Source organism: Palaemon carinicauda, chromosome 4, assembly GCF_036898095.1.
Source record: "Palaemon carinicauda isolate YSFRI2023 chromosome 4, ASM3689809v2, whole genome shotgun sequence".
Lineage (NCBI taxonomy): Eukaryota > Metazoa > Arthropoda > Malacostraca > Decapoda > Palaemonidae > Palaemon > Palaemon carinicauda.
In genome coordinates, this window is record NC_090728.1 from 67,865,348 (window position 1) to 67,878,318 (window position 12,971).

At 36.7% G+C, this 12,971-nt stretch overlaps 1 protein-coding gene across 2 annotated transcripts in view; it reads right to left on the reverse strand.

The window, feature by feature from the left end:
* The window catches only part of Dhx15 (DEAH-box helicase 15), a 251,776-nt gene that overhangs the window by 53,966 nt on the left and 184,839 nt on the right, over positions 1-12,971 (reverse strand). For both annotated transcript variants that reach the window (XM_068371428.1, XM_068371427.1), the window contains exon 4: positions 8,849-8,992. In XM_068371428.1, coding sequence (XP_068227529.1) covers positions 8,849-8,992 — 144 coding nt within the window. The remainder of the gene's footprint in view (positions 1-8,848; positions 8,993-12,971) is intronic.

Here is a 12,971-nt window from a genome sequence, read left to right on the forward strand (position 1 = left end):
TCATCTTAATTTGTTGGACAAGAACTTGCAGTGTATCACATTTCTTATTCTTGATCTAGATGTTAATCTCCAACACTGTCGTTCAGTTAATTCTTTATGCATCTTGTATATGATTGTTCTTAACTCTGACCATCGTTTGCATTCAGATCTTGCCAGACAGTACCATCTGGTTTGTAATACTAGGTATAGTTAATTCTAATAGCCAAGCCTCCTCCAAAATAAGGTTCAATACTACAAAGTATTCTAGAGGTTTTATACCAACTATGAAGATTATTATGGAATGATCTTCCTAATCAGGCAGTTCAATCAGTGGAACTTCAAAAGTTTAAACTTGCAGCGAATGTTTTTATGTTGAACAGGCTAACATAAATCTCTCTTTATGGTTTACATATGAAAGCTTATTTTAATGTTCTTAAAATATTTAATATTTGTTCATTATCTTGTAATTTAGTAAATAGTAGTTTGACCAGGGCACCAGCCACCCGTTGAGATACTACCGCTAGAGGGGTATGGGGTCTTTTGACTGGCCAGACAGTAGTACTTTGGATCATTCTCTCTGGTTACGGTCAATTTTCTCTTTGCCTACACCGAATAGTCTGGCCTATTCTTTACATATTCTCCTCTGTCCCTATATACCTAACAACACTGAGATTACCAAAAAATTCTTCTTACAATACTGTAAATGTTCAGTGACTTCTTTCCTCTTTGTAAGGGTAGAAGAGACTATCTAGCTCTGGTAAGCAGCTCTTCAAGGAGGAGGACAGTCCAAAATCAAACCTTCGTTCTGTAATCTTGGGTAGAGCCATAGCCTCTATACCATGGTCTTCCAGTGTCTTGGGTTGGAGTTCTCTTGCTTGAGGGTACACTTGGGTACACTAATCTATATCCTATATAGTTTATATAGGATATATTCATTTTAATGTTGTTGCTCTTAAGATATTTAATTTTTCTGTTTCCTTTGCTCACTGAGCAATTTTCCCTGTTGGAGTCCCTGGGCTTATAGGAGCCTGCTTTTCCAACAAGGGTTGTAGCTTAGAAAGTAATAATAACAACAAAAATAATAATAATAATAATAATAATAATAATAATAATTCTGGAAGTAAATTTTCGAGTCGGTTCACCTATTTATTTGTCTCTCTGAGGACAGGGTTATATCAAAACTAAACAGATTTTGACGAAATTTTCACCACAGCTACATAGATCTTAGGTCATGGACGACCCCTTAAATTTTGAAGACAATCCCGATCCAGACTCTAGATCCAAACTTGTAATTTTCACAATTTTAAAGATTACGTCAAAAGGAATTGGCGGATTTGGGCAAAATTTACTCCACAGATAGATCTTAGGATAAGGATGACTCCATTAACTTTTGGAGATCATCCGGTACTGGATCCGGATTTTTTATTCATACGTCTGTCTGTGTTAATGATCCCATCAACACTACTACAGGTTTTCATAAAATTCAGATTTGCCTTTAAGAGATAACGTCAAAACAAAATGGCTAATTATGACAACATTCCACCACAGATAGATCTTAAGACTATGGACGACTCCATTAACCTTTGACGGAGGTCAGAAATCTCTGATTACTCGTTTATTTCTGTAATCCCTTTCCTCAACAGGCTATTAATCTCTGTTGGAACCCTTGTGTTTATAGCATCCTGCTTTTTAAACTAGAGTTGTATATTAGCTAGTAACAATAATAATAATAATAATAATGATGATGATAATAAAATGAAAAAGCCTTGCTGCATCTCTACAAGCTTGAAATTTCTTGGTACTGGGACTGGTAAAGTTTCTTCATTTTTCTATTACTTCCCTAATTCTAACAATCTTTTTTCAGTGGTTACTTGTGAGTTTAAATCAACTGTTCAATATCTTCCTCTTCCATCTCAAGTACATTATTTAGCATTTACAAATCCCCAAGAGAGAAAAGTTTACCAAAGTTTTAACTTTGCTCCATAAGGCACTAGAGGAGTTGGGGACCCAGGTCTACATGGCTGAGGACTATGAAGTGTTAAGTAGGAGATGATGAATGGAGAAGTATTATTTTAAAGGTCAAGATAGAGATGACTGCTGAAATCTAACTGAGGCCCTTTGTGTCAATAAGTGCAGGAGATGATGATGAACAAATTCTTTGAGATGTCCTTAACGGACTCTTCAAAGCCTTCAAGATCCGGCATGAGTTGAGGGCAGTTTTTTCAAAATCCAGTTCCTTACTGATTGAATCACTTCAGCCCTAGATATACTGATGCTTAACACTGCTTAATTAATATTGCATGCATTCTTAAGCTACTGAATATTCATCCCGTTTTCTGCCAAAGTAGCATTAACTGCCAGGCATACTTTACACCATCAATAGTACCAATTAAATATCGCTATAATGCCTTACTCCATGGGTTGTATACGAGAGATGGTGTTGGTGGAAATGAAAATTTTTTACATGCGAGTCCTTCTTCAGATGTGTGGGATAACCGTGGGCATCATCAAAAATCAATATAACCTTGAAAGAAAGTTTCTTGACCCTGCAATACTCTTTTCCTGGTGGTATAAAATAGGCATCAGAGCATTCTTTCAAAATGGCCATGGTGACCAATGCCTTTAGATTAGCTATCAAAATCAAGAGAAGTGTGGACTTTGAGATGTACCTCGAGTGTCTGTAGATTAAGGGCATTGAACACTTACAAAAGCTTTAGCTTGAAATCGCCAGTACGATTCCCCACTTATATAAAATTTAGTCCATCTTTGACTACCTTGTACCCTGGTATAGTTTTCTCTTCCTTACAAATAAATGAACGATTGGGCATTACCTTCTAGAGCAATCTTGTCTCATCGACATTAAAGAGGAGTTCAAGGTGAATTTTATGTCCATTATGATTTTCTTTAAAATTTCAGAAAATTCATAGGCAGCAATGGATTCAGCAGCAGCAAAAGTTTCTCCTTGGATTTTATTATCGTGTTGAGTAAAGCAAATCTTGAATAAATGAAACTATCCGTGACTTGCATGTAAATGGAGTGCCTACACTCGGATGTTTTTCACCTAAGTCCTCAAAACTAAGACCTTGCCCTCTGTTAAATAAACATTTGACTTGTAGGAATTTGTTTGTCTCTCTTCCACTATATGCAAAAGGATAATAAATATTCCATTTCATCATAAATTGTACCTCCATTCTCGTTAATTATTCAAGTTTTCGATGACAGTCTTATTTTACAGTTACATATTGGACAATATAGTTTTTTTCATAAATAACAGGGGAACAAGATGTCTGAGGTAGGCTTACAGCAAGCACAATGTTTATAACATTTTATCTCTTTCGAATTTGTCTTGCAATGTAATCACATACCTTTTAAAATGACTACTAACTTTCTTAGGGTTCATTACTAAAATATGTAAAGATTGCAGTATGAAATTATAAGGTTTCTGGGTACTTTATACCATAAAAACCTGGTAAAATACTAATGCGAGTAGGGAAGGGTACGTCTACTTCCAGGTGTAAAAATAAAAAAAGTTTGTGCCTTGGCACTTTCCATCTTATTCTTTTAAATACAATCCTTGTTTTCATTTTATATGAGGTATTTTAATTAACACCTATTTTTTCTCTTTAAAGGCCATCATACTGCTAACAACTATTAACAAAATTGTTCAACTTTACAAAGTGATGAAGACAACAGTGCTTAGCTCAGGATAAAGTTTCACTAGAAGCTGTACAGTTCAGCACAGTAAGCCTTCAAGAATCAAAAAGTTGTCAAACGTAGATCAGGTTTTCCTTCGTATTGACAGGGCAATTATATTTTTTATTTCTGCTATTTATACAGTAAGGTTCCATTTCATGCGAGAATTTGGTCAATCCATATTTGGAAACATCGTACATACATATACCGAGGCACTTCCCCCAATTTTGGGGGGTAGCCAACATAAAAAAAAAAAAAAAAAAATTAATTTGGAAACATAACGGTAATAATTTCAAGGGAAACTGCAACTTACCCAGTCAAACTTTTTTTACTTCACATTCTCAATACTTTCTATGTACTATACTGTGTTTTTATCAAATATGAAATTGTTATGAATAAATGAAATATTAAAAAGGTTTTAAAGTTTTAATAACTTGAAAAAGTTTAAAATTACACACAGGACAGGCATAAATACCATGTATAGTATGGTCTCGAATTATGCGTGTTCGAATTATACGATTCCCCTTTTAAGCGATCGCTATTTTTCAAAAATAAGTTTTCTGTATCTGCAAAGCTGTTCAAAGTCTGCGAGTCCAGCACTACAAAATGTATCAAAGCTATTGTCTTTTTTTAAGTATATTGGTAGCCCTAAATACGGAGATTTATAATAATTGTTACAAAACAATATTAACATTACATCTTATTAACATAATTTCATAATGAATAGCCTATTTAAGGATAAAATTCCACATCAACAATGAAATCAACTGTTAACTGTGCCAGTCCAGCTGACGAAATGTAAACAGAATTGTGGTTACGTTCTCGGCAATCTTTATCTTTCTCCAACCTTACGATAATTGTAATGGTAGTGTTAATGATGGTATATCAAAGCATTACTTTTTTTTAGTACAGTATATATAAAAAAAGCCTTATTTTTCCGTTCGGGCGTTCAAGGTTTTCACGAGTAGACTGGGTTCGTTTATCAGCAGTGAATAGCCTAAACTTCGGTAACGAGTCGGCAATATTTTGTCATATTTTAAACAGTATACATTTGATTTGCAAAGATTGGTTTTGTAGAGTAGACGGTAAAAAATATCTCTCTCTCTCTCTCTCTCTCTCTCTCTCTCTCTCTCTCTCTCTCTCTCTCTCTCATATTTTAAACAGTATACATTTGATTTGCAAAGATTGGTTTTGTAGAGTAGACGGTAAAATAAAAATCTCTCTCTCTCTCTCTAGAGAGAGAGAGAGAGAGAGAGAGAGAGAGAGAGAGATATTTGATATCAGAAATCCTCCCCTTCTCTCTCTCTCTCTCTCTCTCTCTCTCTCTCTCTCTCAAAACCTTAGTTCACAGATGGCAACTTGAGTTTAAGAATGAAATTAACATGACTATTGTTAGTTGTTGCGATCAATTCCTCGTTTCAGGAGGTACACGAAACAAAAACACGGCATTTGATTACAACAGCTGACACACACACACACACCACACACACACACACACACACACACACTCTCTCTCTCTCTCTCTCTCTCTCTCTCTCTCTCTCTCACATCGAACATAATGGCGGTAACCTAATTGTTCGATGACTTTAAAAATCGGCTTAGTACTTTCTTCTTCTTTTACCTTTTTTGCATATGGTTCCATAAATGAGGTGGGTCTAAGATGACTTATAACTGAAGTTAGTTAAAGTATTTTGGATATGGAAGGGACAATTATCTTTCGTAATAGTTTAAAATTATCGTAAATTATCATTCTGTCATTAGCGGCAGTTTGCTATTGTGGATTAAATGCAGAAGGAAAAAAAAAGTTTTCCAGCTTTGCTACGAATTTAGGAATTTATATGGATACGGTGAGTAAAATATTTGTATTAACTATGTTTACTAAATGTTTGTAATATCATTAGTTATCACTTTGATCATGTGTGTTTATTGCTTTCGTTTGTTTATTATGATCGAAGATGGAGCGTACAGTAAACCAATTGAAAGTTACCGTTTCAGGCGGCTTCATAAAGAAAAACATTATATAAATGACATTCATTTCATTTATTTGGCAGTTCTAAGAAAAATTAAGTAGAACATTGGTAATAACAAAATCAACATATAATCAATACTTGGTAAGATTGCTGTCTATGTAAAAACTAACCTATACACAGATGTGTAAATGCGTCTGTTTCTTCGTTATGATCAGAGATAAACGGACACAAAACACTGGTTGTTGTTTTCTATTGTGCTTTTTGACGTGTTTAGGAAACGCATGATATAAAATTGCCTTTATTTTGATAATTCTGGATTTTCAATGATACAACAAAAGCTAGTCTATAGAGTGATGGTTTTGCTATTCACCAGTTGTCTTATACAATAGATATGACAAACATTAAAATTTGTCTGTATTTTGGGTCGTGTAATAACGGGAAATATATGGTGTTTACACCCATCCTGGTTGTAATTTTAGCCATTTTCAAGTTATTAGAACTTTAAAAGTATATTAAATGTTTGATTTATTCACAAGAACAATTTGATATTATAAAGAAATACAGTATAGTACATAGAAAGTATTGGAAATAGGTAGTAAACACGTTTGAATAGGCAAGTTGCTGGTTGCCATGGCCCCAATAGAATTCTTTGTTAGTTGTGTGTTTCGAAATATGCGATTTTCCATTTATACGAGGTCATTGATCGAAAAATTCTCACATAATTCGGGACCCTACTGTACTTCCACGTATAAGACAACCTAAGATTAGGGAAAATTTGAATGTTTAGGTCATATCTGTCATACCGTATAAGACGAATGGTGAATTAGAAAACTATCGGTGTATAAGCAAACTTTTGTTGTATCGTTTGAAATCCTAAATTAACTAAATAAAAATATGGTAATATTTTACAGTTACATGCTTTTCCTAAATACGGCACCTAAAATGAAAATTATTGTTCAATTACTTTGTAAACATTTCATCACCAATCATAATGGACAAATGATTGCAATTAAGCATGTTATAGGCTAACTTTTGCAGCAACAAATGATACATACATACATATACCAAAGGCACTTCCCCAATTTTGGGGGGTAGCCGACATCAACAAAGAAACAAAACAAAAAGGGGACCTCTACTCTCTACGTTCCTTCAGCCTAACCAGGGACTCAACCGAGTTCAGCTGGTACTGCTAGGGCGCCACAGCCCAACCTCCCACATTATCCACCACAGATGAAGCTTCATAATGCTGAATCCCCTACTGCTGCTACCTCCGCGGTCATCTAAGGCACCGGAGGAAGCAGCAGGGCCTACCGGAACTGCGTCACAATCGCTCGCCATTCATTCCTATTTCTAGCACGCTCTCTTGCCTCTCTCACATCTATCCTCCTATCACCCAGAGCTTTCTTCACACCATCCATCCACCCAAACCTTGGCCTTCCTCTTGTACTTCTCCCATCAACTCTTGCATTCATCACCTTCTTTAGCAGACAACCATTTTCCATTCTCTCAACATGGCCAAACCACCTCAACACATTCATATCCACTCTAGCCGCTAACTCATTTCTTACACCCGTTCTCTCCCTCACCACTTCGTTCCTAACCCTATCTACTCGAGATACACCAGCCATACTCCTTAGACACTTCATCTCAAACACATTCAATTTCTGTCTCTCCATCACTTTCATTCCCCACAACTCCGATCCATACATCACAGTTGGTACAATCACTTTCTCATATAGAACTCTCTTTACATTCATGCCCAACCCTCTATTTTTTACTACTCCCTTAACTGCCCCCAACACTTTGCAGCCTTCATTCACTCTCTGACGTACATCTGCTTCCACTCCACCATTTGCTGCAACAACAACAAATGATATCTCATCAATTATTGCTTATGTAATGAATTTGTTATTACTAATGTTGTTTTACTTACTTTTTAATTAGAACTTCAAAATCAATGAAATGAATGCAGTTTTATATCATTTTCTTTCCTAAACACGCCGTCTAAAACCGAGACCATTCATTTGTACATTTCATCACTAACCATAACAAAAAAACCAAAGCATTTACATGTTCGATGTGACAGAAAAATGATGCAAGATTGGAAAAAGTGAGGATAATACGATCCATAATGGAATTAAATGAAAAATTAATATGCTAATCTAAATGATATTGCTACAATCATTATCAAAATGTTAGAGAAAAGTCGAGACAAAAGTTTGCTGTGAATGTAACCACAACTCGATGGTTACATTTTGTCAGCTGGACTCACACAGATAAACGTTGATTTCATTGTTATGGAATTTTCCCCTAAGTAGCCTATTTATCATAAAATTATGTTAATAAAATGTAAGGTAAATATGGTGTGGCTACATTTATCATCAGTTTTCATACCTAGGCCTACGATAGGCAATTAATAATTGAAAAGACTATAGATTTGATAAATTTTGTGGAGCATAACTCACAGACTTTGAACAGCTTCGCAGATACAGAAAATTTACTTCAGAGAACTAGTGACTGGATTAAAAGGGAATTGCACAATCCGAAGACGCATATCTCAGGACCACAATGTAACAGTAATATTTTCATAACGAATGTATAAGTATTTATTATTTTATCAATAGATTTTTAAAATTTCCATTTCCCATCATAATAGTTCAACATTAAGACTCATATAAGGTTTATTAAAACAACGTAATACAGATTTCATCCTCAATCTAGCATTGAAAGAAGACCAACATTAACCAGGGCGCTACTATACAGTATTCAGAAAAATGATTAAGATTAGGTTAGCGAGCAAGAACATCACATAGATCATGCATTACAGCAAGAGAATACCCAAAGTCTGTGGAAAACTGAAACTAGGAACATAGATTCAGCAAAACTCGGGGAAATCACTATATATCAAAAGTTAGAGAGGTTACACAGCAAGATAGATGGAAGCAGGAATAGAGATAGGGTAAAAGCCTGTAAAGTGGGAGCAGATTAAGGTCAAAGGGATACTGATGCACTAAGCCTCCTTAGGCAGAAAATTTATTCAATGGGTAAATTTTTAATGTAGTGGACAGGAATGCGAGTCTTGTGTTCAGCAAAAATGGCAAAATCACTGAAGCAACTATAAAATGAAAGAAACGCAACAAAGAGTAAGGCAACTGATGGAAATATTATAAGTAAACAGATAAATAGCAAAAAAATGTGTCCCTTACCTGATATATTTCCAGCATAGGATCGCTCATGGCTTCCCTCAGCAACATACCATCAGTCATATATTTCAGAACAGTTTTTGAAGATGAGCAATCTTCAAAACGAATAGAATACCCGACTTCCTGGCCCAAGGCAACATCCATTTCCTGAATAAACAATATGATATATATTTCAAAGTAGTGTAATTGTTCTAAAAGCAACCAAATGGTTTACAATGATCTTCTTTAAAAAGTATAAAAATTCAACCAGCCTTATGAAGAATAACTAAATTTTATATAAATTAGGCCATGCACGAAGCAAAAAATACTCCTAATATTATTCCACAAATATGAATAAACTAAGTAAAGATAATCCTTAAGTAGCTAATGAGTTCCATTCCAAAAGCTTGTTTGCAAGTCAATTTGTTCATCAAGATATCAAACCTAGTGTTTATTTAAAAACATAATTCAGTCTTTCTAAATGAAATATGACAAATTCTGAGGTAATTTGCACTATTCCTATCATACAAACCTGGAGCTATTTATACGGATATTACCTTCAGCATGTATAAAAGACGAGTCAAGATAATTTCAGTGAGGGATAACTATCCCATCCGCTAGCTAGCGGGTGGGGGTGGGGTAGGCTGGCCACTGCACTCGCTGTCACAAGACAAAAAATATTTATCAAGTGAAATGAGTACTGAGGAAATCTATTTAAACACAAGCCACCAGGCCTAAAGAAATAGTTGCACCCTTCCATGGAATGCAAACTGTTGTCATTCTTTTACTACCCAGGTCAAAACATGAGGGAGGTTGGGAAAGCTGGGGGATTTGAGGTGGGGCAACCTAGATCACAGATGTCACGTAGCAAAAGGATACCGTCTATCTCAAAGCGGAAGCACCCAACCCCATAGAGACAGGTGCCATAAAAACTCTCCCTTGGAAGTAGAATGAAGGGTGTTGGGCGCGGGAGACAGCCACATGCCCTCGTCGCTGCAGGGTGATCATTACGCCCAAACGACACTCCACTAGGTTGCGATCTTAGTAGTAACTTTTGCCTTTGACTTATAACGTGAGACAAGCATTGTGTGCCTCTTCCTCTTGCTTGACTTGGATAGAAATTAAGATTGTAATGTATCATTAATAAGTCAGGTTTGGGACTTCAGATAAACTGCTACTCTACTGATGGAAGATGTTGAACAGTAATTTGTTTTGTATACGTTCTCTTCGAGTGTCTGTAATTTACAAGATATAATTGATAATTACTATTTTAATGAACTGTTTCAGTAATTTAAAAGTTAGCGAGAGACTTATATTACTTCTATAAGGTAATTCCCAAGATTTAAAGTTCTATTTCACTCGCTTTGAAGAAGATTTCCGCTCATGATTGTGAAAATTTACTTGAAAATGAATCCTCTTACGATGTAAAAGCCATCTAATTCACAGCCTCTCATCAATTATTATGTCATTGCCCTTCGCCATGTGACAAAATTGGTGGCACCAGTGGGATAAAGAGGATTAAAAACAAGTGTGATAATGAGCAAAAGACAGAGTGACGCAGCTACCAAAAATTGGCTTTAGACGTGGGGGAAAAAAAAAAAAAAAAAAAAATGACATGAGAAGCAAGAGACATCTCGGGAGAAAAGGAAAGGAAAAACCCAGAAGGAAAGGCAGTTCAAAAGACTAATGAAAGGAGATAAAGGACAATTGGATGTCCTCATAAAAATTAAGAAAATCCTGACTATGTCATAAATAGTAGCAGCCAGGAGGGGTGGCGTGAACCAGTCACCCACAGAAGACCTGCAGGAAAGAGACCTTAGCGCCCTTCCGCCGAGACGGGCGGGTCGAAACAGACAACACACAAGAGAGGAAACTGTGCGGAAACACACTCGTCCCCGCGAGGACGGCATGAAAATGTTCCCATGGGAAAAGAAGACGGTATGCCCAAAATTGCCGATGTGTTAAATTTCTCGTAGCGGGAGCAACAGCATCAAAACTCGCCATCCAAAATGGCAGGCCAGGACCCTTCTATGGGGTCCTATCGACAGGAGCAGTTGGGGGCTTCTGATTGCCCTAACTTTTTGATTGCCCTAACTATGGAGAACTTTGTCTTCAAATCAACAGCAGCAACCACCTTGACAGACAAGGCGCACCCCCAATAGCCAAGGATAACCCCAAAAATTGGAAGGGGTCCCAGACAGCAACTGTAGGACAAGGGACCCAAGGCGACCCACAGCAATCAACCACCCCCCCCCCCCCATAAGAAACGTGGTACAAAATCTGCAGTTTTATGGTTGACGAATATGTTTTAAGATTTTGTAAAAGTGTATAGAGTAATGAAGTTGTAATTCTGTTTTCTTTACGAAATCGTAAAGTAAAATAAAGAACACAATTTCATTAAAGAAAGTAACTAGTCGAGTAAAATGTTTTCAGTATTAAAGCTTCGAGTAAAGACTGATTTTTCTTTTCCTAAAAAGAAAAAAGATAGTATTTATATTTGTTGCTGTGTGGATAAATAAGAAATTTTCTTTATACTGTGTAAACTGAGTTTTCATTGCATATTTTCTTTGATTTAAAGTAGTTTGATTTTGTTATTTAAGACCTTTGTTGCCAAACGTGTTAGATGTGTTTCTTGGAAAAGACGTGGAGTAACATGTTGAAACAATTCTGTGTTAACAATGATGACAGTTGTTCAATTCGAGAGAAGAAATGTTTGTCATAATTGAAACGTAGGAAGTTTGTAAATTCAGTGTTAAGACGTAATCCATGAAGTTTTTTATGATGTCCTTTTTAAGAATCTATTTCATAAAATTATGGAGAAAGAAGTGTAAATTAGGTATATTGATAATTTGGTAAATTTGTGACACAAAATCTGTTCTTACGTCACACACCGTATCGCCGATGATTCGCTGTGAAATATTTTAAAAGAAAGTGTTCAACTCTTGTTTGTTAGTTTTTGTCTAAAGGTTATCTTGATTAATGAAGATGAGTTTGTAACATATTAACCGAAGTAGTTTCAGTTGCCAACAGTTGTTAAGTAATTAGTAATCTGTCATGTGCGGAACTTAAAGACCTTGCATTTAACCTTTTTTAGTTAGTGTTTCATAAGTGATTTGCTTTTCTGTTTCGGTCCGAGTCATGACACCGAGCATTGTTAACAAATTATTTTAAGCAAGCAATGTCATGACAAATTCGAAGATAATTTGTATTTTTCCTAACCATACAAACCTTAGCTATTTACATTGGGTTTACCTTTTAGCGTAGCTGAAATGACGAGCCAATAGTTTTTAACGAGGGTTAATTACCCCCACGCTAGTTAGCGGGGGGTAGGGGAAGGGTAGCTTGCTACCCCTCCCCCACCCCACCCACCGGTGATTTGCTTCACTCCACTTAAGAGGTAGGACTTGACTTGGGGGCCAGGGATGGCGGGCAATTATGTGTAAATAGCTAAGGTTTGTATGGTTAGGAAAAATACAAATTATCTTCGAATTTGTCATTTGTTCCGTAACCGAAATACAAACCACGCTATTTACATTGGATGACTTACCCCTTAGGAAGGGTGGAAAGTCCCCAGCCTTACTGACTTCGGCTTTGCCCGGGGGGTCAATCCCTCAGTGAGCAGCACTTGAGAGAAGGAGCCCCTGCACCTCACAAGTTCCTTGCTTCGCTAGGAACGAGTGGCCTACATAAGTTGTGTGTGGAGGAAAGTGTGACTCGTCCTATGAAGTTGACCTTGAGACCTCTAGATAGGAATCTAGGATAGGACGTTCCCAATACCACCTCGTCAAGGTATGGGGGACACAACAGTATTAAGCTTAATACTAGGAGCACAAAGAAGCATGGGTTACCTGCAGAGGTCGAGGTCAGCTATGCGAGGACCAGGATGCTGCTTCCCTAAGAGAGGGGAGAATGAAGAAAGAAGTAAGGGTCAGACATACTCTTTCATTCACGCAGACTAAAACCGGGTAACAACGCCCTCAACCTACTGCTCCTTGTCCATAAAGGAGCCTGAGGTTAGACCAGCTGTTGTGCAGCCACCACAGGGCCGATAGAAAACGTATCGAGGCTCCTGTGGGTCACGTCTTGCAGGTAGTGGGCTGTGAAGGTCGTCTGACGCTTCCAGACCCCAGCTTGAAGTACCTGCGTC